This window comes from Dermochelys coriacea, chromosome 3 (assembly GCF_009764565.3).
Source record: "Dermochelys coriacea isolate rDerCor1 chromosome 3, rDerCor1.pri.v4, whole genome shotgun sequence".
NCBI lineage: Eukaryota > Metazoa > Chordata > Testudines > Dermochelyidae > Dermochelys > Dermochelys coriacea.
In genome coordinates, this window is record NC_050070.1 from 60,390,770 (window position 1) to 60,399,494 (window position 8,725).

Sequence of the window (8,725 nt, forward strand, 5' to 3'; positions counted from 1 at the left end):
AAGTTTATTAAAGGTATCACATGAAATAACTAACGAAGATGTATCCTTGCAATCTGTGCTGAGTATACCTGGGGTACCACTGGTTTTTGTTCATTTGTTTTTTGTGACTGGGACTATAAGTCACTGAAAAATCAATTTCAATTTTATATCCTAGTTAGACTATAAGCAACCATAGATTTGTGAAACATAGTACAAGAAAACATTTTCTTCTTGTCAATAAATAGCACAGAAAGGCAGATAATTACCTCAACACCCACATTTCCATTACAAGTGGACTCTCCATTTGTCACCTGGTTTGGTGATACATTTTCAATATTTCATAAAGTTTAATTTTAACAGCGTCACCATTGTTATGTTTCCTTCAATATGGAATATTTGTTTACAGATTTTGCACCAGTTTTCAACAACTCAAGTAAGTGGGGAGATGGTTATTTAAAGAATAGGAACATTTGTAAGTTCTATACTAACTTCAGTTGAACAGCGTTTTGCTATGTTTGTATGTAGAATCGAAGTATAACAATCAAAAATATTAATTCACTGACCACAAAAAACATTAACTCAAGATGTGGACGCTTAATGGCTATATGTATTACATTACCACAGCCCTGTATAGCCTGAAAGCTTGTCTCTCTCACCAACAGAAGTTGGTCCAATTAAAGATTTTACCTCACGCACTTGGTTTCTCTAAGGGTTGTATATTTTTGGATTTCTTTTCATAATGAGATCCTACATGTTGAGAAAAACACCTTTTTCATGTAGGTTAATTGATGTAGGTTAATCTCATTTTTTATTTCAAGAAATGCTATGCTATTATTTTAATTCTACCCTTTTTATTATATTTGTACACATTTTTCTACTGTAGCAAAACACTGCAATCAACTTAATATAACAGCTGTTCTCTTAGAACAAAAACTAATGTTAGGGTGCTAGCTTCTTTTTTAAAATGGAGTATTTCTGTATGTGTCAAAATATCTAGTGTTGAAAAGTGAAGCTAAGCTGACTGCTCAGAATTTCTGTCCTTTAGATTTACGTAAATGTGCAAAAGGATAGAAATAAGACCTACTGATTGCTGTTGTAATGCAGAGATATGTTTTACAGTAGCATGTCTTCAATGTGTTGTAATGCACATTTAGGCAATTCACAAAGATTCATGAAGTTCTATGCAGTTTAATATAAATAAATTCAAAATTTTATTCTTTAATATAGAACGTGTTTTATCAATGTTAGTTTATAAAAGTGGTATCCACAGATAACTCATATGTAATAAACATTACTAAAAACCTGATGTGTAGAAAATCTTTTCTTGTTTTTCTTATGTGAACATGAAAAATTCTTTTTTTCTGTATAATTTTCAGGCAACAACATTTACATTTCAGGCCTTTTTTCAGATGTTGCTTTCTACACTTTAATGAACCACTCTAGTCCCGTACAAATGGAAGAAATAGCAAGTGTGGCTTGCTATTCTGTTCACTAACGTCTTGTTTATGAAACTGCAGAAATATACACATTAAATGTGACTGCCAATTTTTAATTTTATTAAAGTTCCAGTATAGATTTGTTACTTAACAGGTGACTAATATCTATTATTATTAAGGTTGCTATTTAGAAGTATTGGTCTTGCTTTCAGAACTTTTTAAACATGAAACAAGTTGCCTAAAAATATGCTTGTCTCCTGTAAAATTTTGTTCAACTGAGCTGATTTTAATGACATGCAGTAAATACTTTCTGAGGGCAGGTCTACAGTACTAAGTCGACCTAAGTTATGCAACTCCAGCTACATGAATGACCTAGCTGGAGTCGATGTACCTTAGGTCGACTTATTGTGGTGTCTACGTCGTGCTGGGTAGACAGGAGAGACATCGGTGTTCAATTTAGCAGGTCTTCATTATACCTGCTAAATCGATCCCTGGTGGCTCGATCACTGCGTGTATATCCCCTGGTAAGTGGAGACAAGCCCTGAGAGTCTCAGAAAGTAATTCTAATTTGTAAGGTCAATGCACATTTCAGAAAGCAATTTTTGGTGAGTGTTTTGTAATAAATGGACATTAATCAGCATTTCTGTTAACATGTTAGATGTCTTTAATGATATTACCAGATTTTTCTGTTATCAAAAGTACATCTTTCTTTAGATATTACAATATTACATTAGCCTTTTATATCTAAAATTGCTTCTCTGTTGTATGACTTGATTTTGTGAAGAGAGAGACTATAATATAGACTAGTTGCTGCTTAATACTTTACTTTTATGGTTGTAAAGGGTTGGATGAAAAACAATACATCTTCAGTATTACTCTAACCATAGTGGCTTTTTAACCACCCCATTGTATAGATGTGCTCAAGGCCAGACACCATTGTGCTGCAAATTACCAAGTAGGCCAAAGCTAGCTCTTCCCAAGTCACTACCATTGAAAGAGCGCTAACTGTGAAAATGCAGGAGGGCAAATTTTGAGTCACGTGGTTTTAGCTAATTTGCCTTTTAGCATTGATTTAATGAAATTAATGCATTAATTTATTTGATGAGGAAATATTTGTTTTTTGCACATGAAAAAGAAGGCGTTTAGGGGGGAAGGGCTGCTTTTGCTGTTTTATCTGCAGTTGTAACTCTGTTTTTTGTAAATAGCTCAACAGAACCCAACAGCTCAGTTGCCTGCCAGGCAACAGGAGATTGAAATAAACAGACAACAGCGTTACTTCCGCATTCCCTTCATTCGCCCAGTAGACCAGTATAAAGATCCTCAAAACAAGAAGAAAGGTTGGTGGTATGCACATTTTGATGGGCCTTGGATTGCTCGACAAATGGAACTTCATCCTGACAAGCCACCTATTCTGCTTGTAGCGGGTTGGTATTTTCTCTCAATTTTTGAAAAGAAAAATTCAAGTATAGAAAATATTCAGTGCTGATATTTATACTGTAGCTGTGAGAGGCTTGGTCCAGATTCCAATAACCTCTGGACCAAAACAACATCAAAACCAAAGATAAAGGCATAAAGTGATCTAAGAAATAGTGCATGGTCACTGCTTTATTTATTTGATTTTAGGTAGCAGTGAAAGTAGTTGTGGGTGGGGAGAGACTTGAGAAGTATATCATTCCATTATGAAAAAATAGTTTATTATAGTAGGATAATTTTAAAAAGTCAGAAATTAGGGCATAAACCCATTTATCTACAATTTTGAATATTTATATGTTTTATATTTTATAATGTGTTTATAAATGTTTCCTGGACTTCTGGGAGACCCCTTCTCTCACCACCTAGCCTTAGTCTGCTGCCCTTTCATTTGTTGTTCATGACCCAGAGGATACTTTTATAGGCTCATAGATTTTAAGGTCTGAAGGGACTATCATGATCATCTAGTCTGACTTTCTGTACATTGCAGGCCACAGAACCTCACCGTCCCACTCCTGTAATAGATCCCCAACCTTAGGCTGAGTTATTGAAGTCCTGAGATAATGATTTAAAGACTTCAAGTTGCATAGAATTCACCATTTACACTAGTTTAAACCTGCAAGCGACCCATGCCCCATGCTGCAGGGGAAGTGAAACCCCCCCGGGGTCTCTGCAAACCTGACCCAGGAGAAAATTATTTCCTGACCCAAAAAAAGCGATCAGTTAGACCATTCCTCTCTTTGTGTTGAAATATTCCTTACCGGATCTTGCTGCTGCAATTGATCTTGCTGCTGCAATTGATACAGCGGGGGTCAATTTAGCGGGTCTTAATCAACCGCAAAACGCTCTCTGATTGACTTCGGTACTCCACCAGAATGAGAAGAGTAAGGTAAGTCAATGCGAGAGCGTCTCCCGTCGACCCAGTGCGGTGTAGACACCGCAGTAAGTCAACCTAAAACTACGTCGACTCCCGCTATGTTATTCACGTCACTGGAATAGTGTAACTTAGGTTGACTTGCCCCGGTAGTATAGAGAAGGCCCTAGTGAAGAGCCTTCCCAGGTTACTTGTGCATTGTCTTATGGTCAGGGTGCATTTCCAAGCACCTAAGTTTGTTCTCTCTATACTAATTAGAAATAATAGCATTTTTAATAATTATAGAAATATCTACCTGGTGCCTCTTTCATGTATTAAGTGTGCGTGTGTATATGTATGTGCACACGTACACACACACACGTTTCCTATGGGTACACTGCTTAATGTACCTCCTGGCACAGTAAAAAAAAAAAAAAAAAAAAAAAAAAAAATTGGTTAGCTGCATTCTCCATGTATTTGGATTAAATGTACATATAAGTAATACCAGTTGACAAATGTCATTTTAAATGTTTAGTGTGGGAGACTGGCTGATTCAGCTTTTGGAAGTGTTACACAAAACCTTTTAACTTCTGGGTCACTTGTTCAGATCTGAACAAGCTTAATAATGATAATTTAGTAGCATTTCAGTGGCTTATGTGAAATAATCTGATTAGTAATTTCCTAGTGGACAGGGTGCCCACATTTCAAAAACCATCCTTGTCAGTGATGTCAGCAGAAAAGACCTGGAGGCTGAGAACTCTTGACAACCCCTGCAGCGTCTATCCTATTCACTTTTGAAGCACGTTAGCATGTCAGTTGCAACATGCAGTATTAGCCTATACTGCAGCTGTCCATGCTTATACTTATTTAATGGGTAGGAGAACTTCAGTCTCTTGGGCTACCAAACTGGTCTCATAGACTAATGTATGTTTGTTTGTAAACTACACTAAAACATTATATCTCTTAAAAGCAAGATACACATGGTGGGGGAGAAAACAAAGCAGATGTGTAACTTTTGTTAATGGGATCTTGAACCATGTAAATGGTTTTAAAAAACCAATTTTGTATTAACCATTTCAGGGAAGGATGATATGGAGATGTGTGAACTAAATCTTGAAGAGACTGGCTTAACTCGAAAGCGTGGTGCTGAAATTTTGCCGAGACAGTTTGAAGAAGTTTGGGAGCGCTGTGGAGGCATCCAATATCTTCAAAATGCAATTAAGAACCGACAAGCTCGTCCTACGTATGCAACAGCTATGTTGCAAAGCTTATTAAAATAGTCACCTTGCACATTGATATTAGAGTTGAGAACCCTTACTGTGATATAAAGGGAAGAGTTCCTCTATGCTACAGAGGATTTAAACATTCTGTAGTTGTGTTAGAGATGTTTAATTTAAAGTGAACAGATTTTATTAATCATGGGAGTTTAATTTGTACTTTTGATGTTTAATTTCTGTAGTGAATTTACTAATTCTGTGGACCTTGCAGAAGTTTCAGTCAAGTATATTTGTTGCATTTTCTTTATATGCTGCATCCTTCTCAAAAGTTTCGGTTATAATGCTAACACTGTAAAATACCACTATTGTACTTGGAGTTTATCCTAGTATGTACCCTATTACAACTTCCTTTTTATAAAATCATCTTCAGAACATGCAAAATAGTAACCTTTCAAGGATGGTCTAGTGAAGAGGGTACAATGTATCTTATAACTGGAACTGTGAGGCCTTAGCTTTAACTTCTTCTCCAGAGAAGTTGAGTGTACACTACTTCTATATGATCAAAGACATTTTATGTCCTGATCTGAAAGCTGCTCAGCATCTGTACGTACTGACTTTTTGAGAAACTTATGGGAAATCTTTGATTTCTTACCTTATCTCTTAGTTTAACTGACATTGTTCTTTTATATGTTTTGAGAAGAGCATATATGTATTTGAAGTATTGTGTAATAATGGAGGGACTCAAAGGATGTGCTGCACATTTAGGCTTGCATTTCTCTCTCAATTTTTTTTTAATACAGATTTCTTGCAAACACCAATTATATTTTTCTGACAAAACTTTGTTAGGAGTCCTTCGATAGTTAAATTACCCAGGTAGTGTAATTTAAATATATGATGCAAAAATTGTCTAAGATATCTCTTTAGGTACATTTAAAATTAAAGGAAAGCATAAGGGAAATGTTTTTTTTCCTTTTTTTAAATAGCATAACATAATTATAATACAGAGGTCTGAATTTAAGAGATCCTTTGTTACTTCTGTTAGATGATATCAGAGTCTTGCTCAGCAACGCCTTTGGAGTGTCTAATTACAGTAGGCTACTTCAAATGGCTAAATTTTTTGGTCTACTGTAATAAACTTTTCCTTCAATCACTCTGATTTCTTTATACTTCATCTCCCTTCAGATTTTTCCACCTTTATGTAATAGTCCCCTTGCTTCACAATTAAAATGCTTGTGTATAGGAATTATCCATTTCACACCATGAAAACTGCCTTTTATTTATTTATCCGGGTGTTCCTAATGCTGGCCCTATATCAACAGATTAAAACTTTGTATTTATATCTCAGTGCTAGACATTTGAAAAATAGAGATGTAGTTTGATGCCTTCTAGTTAAAATGAAATAGGCATTGTTTGAAAGCAAAATATTCTCTCTTTTGGTAGTGAAGAACAAAGCTTACATCCTTCGTTTTTTATATATATATATATATATATATATATATATATATATATATATATATATATATATACACACACGTCTATACAGATAAACTGATTTCCTCTCTGGATCCTAGGTTGAAATCTCTTTTGAAAACTTTAGTTTCTAAATTCCCTTCATTGTGAACTTAAGAAAAGGTACAGCTTTACAGTGCAGTAAGCAAAAGTGATGAGAACGCTTCCTAACTGTCAGAGTTGAGATTGTGTGCGTGCCACAGTCAGTCTGTTATCAGAAATACACTCCAAGTTGTAATAAGTGTGAAAATCTTTTAGTAAAGAACTAGTTATTTATTTATGAATCCACTACACAAGTGATTGATAGTGTCTCTGAACTGAATATTGAAAATGTCAGTGTGTGTTTTCTTTCAAGGTAAGTATCGCATCGCTCTTGGGTCATGTGGTAGCATTGGTCAGGCTTTCAAAATGTCCTTTCTCTTCCCACACCCAACACTTTACTTAAGCAGTAGTTATTGACTGCAGTATGAAGGATGCATACATAAGGCCCCAATTCAGCAATTTATTCAATCACATGCATATATTCAACTACGTGAGTTCGGTGGTACTGATTGTGTGGTTGAAGTTAGGCACTTGTTTCTGTACATTGCTGAATTAGGACCAGAATCTCGGAGCCTCCAGTCCCCAGATTCTTGGAAATCCTAAACATTATAAGAGACTGGAGCATTAAATAGACATATTTAAGGAATTTGTCTTAAAGCTCAGATGCTCACGCTCTTCTTTGTCTATCTGAATTTTAGTTATTGTCTAGTTATGTATAGTCTCATGATATTTTTGGTACATTATAAAGAGTTTAAAAAATACAGTGCATCAATTTATTCCTGATATTAACACATTTAAAAGTGTTCTCTTGATGCATACCCGTAACTTCCCTCAATAGTAACTGTGGTTATACATCAGGAGGAAACTAGCCTTTATTATGCAGTATGGCATATTTAAGCTTCTTATGTCAGAGTTTATTTGTAAGTCACTCAGATGATATGGCCAGGGATCTGAGATAAGAACCAAGAAATCTTTTTCTTTAGTCAAAATGGAACCACCTGGTGGCTGGATGTTCTCATATGACACATTTCCCACCTCTTCCTATTGCTCTTGGTACTTGCTCTTGTCTTAATTTGAGCCAGAGAAAAATTTCTAAAGTTTGGAATTTTCCAATTTTGACATGATAGTATGCATTCCAGTAAAAGTCTCGGCTGGAAGTGGCTGCTGGTAGCTAAGCCTGTTAGTACAGCAGAAGTCATTCTCAAATCAGAATGAAGGCTGGGGTTGAGACCACAATCAGCTGCTTAACAGTCCTCTGCATTAGCTGATTGCTAAATTAGACACTTGGTTATCTCATTGGTGATATGGAGTTAGCCTCATTGTCATATGGAGAATACAGTGTTGGCTAATGCTGCTCCTGATATCTGGCAGTAAGGAGCAATTTGAACCTGACCTGACACTTCAACAGGAAAATGAATAGAAAACATTGGCTCTGTTCTATGTGTTTAATTTAAAAACCAAACCAAACCTGGTGTCCAGCGTAGCTGGGACTTTTCACATGTAGCATGTTAGTAAATAAAAAGAAATAAACACCCATACCAGGCTGTATTCCTGATCACATGACCCAAGAATATGGATCTAACTAGAATTTTATCAAGTCATTAAATACATCCTTTTCTTTCCATTGATGAGGTTCTATTTTTCTTTTTGCATTTGCAACCTCTTTTTTTGTTTTTGTTGTTTAAAAATATTTTTCAAGTAGTTTACCTAAACTGATCTCTTAATGATGTACTGAAAATTACACAAAATAAATACATTCCAGGTTAAAATTTATCTAGTATCTTTCTTTTAACCCAATACTTGCAGTTTAAGTGGGAAAAGTTGACCATGTGTAAAAAATATATATAAATTAAAAAGGCAGAAAGGCCTTTATGAAGGAAAAGAAATATTGTAGATGTGTAACGGTCCCTTGACGCACTGATTGAGTGTCAGGAAATCAATTAAGGGATGGCCAGGTGAGTTATAGCACTAGCAGAGTCGCCCACTCCAAGCAATACAGACAGGCTTAGTGTTAGGACCACTCTTTCTTCATGGGAAAAGGAGTTACCTCAGAAGAGGAAATTTCCTTTTGTGGTGATGAGTGCATAACGTTGAGATTTTGCTGGTGAATTGGGATCCCATTCATTCAGCATTGGACTGGTTACATCCTGAACATAGCTTGGAATAAGAGCCCAACATATTATGCCTGTCAGTGGCGGCATCCAAATGCATAGAAGGGT

The 8,725-nt window shown here is 35.7% G+C and overlaps 1 protein-coding gene across 8 annotated transcripts in view; it reads left to right on the forward strand.

The window, feature by feature from the left end:
* The window catches only part of MYO6 (myosin VI), a 145,696-nt gene extending 139,481 nt beyond the window's left edge, over positions 1 to 6,215 (forward strand). For 5 of the 8 annotated variants that reach the window (XM_043510540.1, XM_043510542.1, XM_043510543.1 and 2 more), the window contains 3 exons: positions 386 to 412; positions 2,621 to 2,839; positions 4,819 to 6,215. In XM_043510540.1, coding sequence (XP_043366475.1) covers positions 386 to 412; positions 2,621 to 2,839; positions 4,819 to 5,018 — 446 coding nt within the window. In that variant the 3' untranslated portion in view covers positions 5,019 to 6,215. The remainder of the gene's footprint in view (positions 1 to 385; positions 413 to 2,620; positions 2,840 to 4,818) is intronic. The other 3 variants (XM_043510541.1, XM_043510544.1, XM_038393835.2) reach the window with 1 other exon arrangement.
* The last annotated feature ends 2,510 nt before the right edge of the window (positions 6,216 to 8,725 follow it).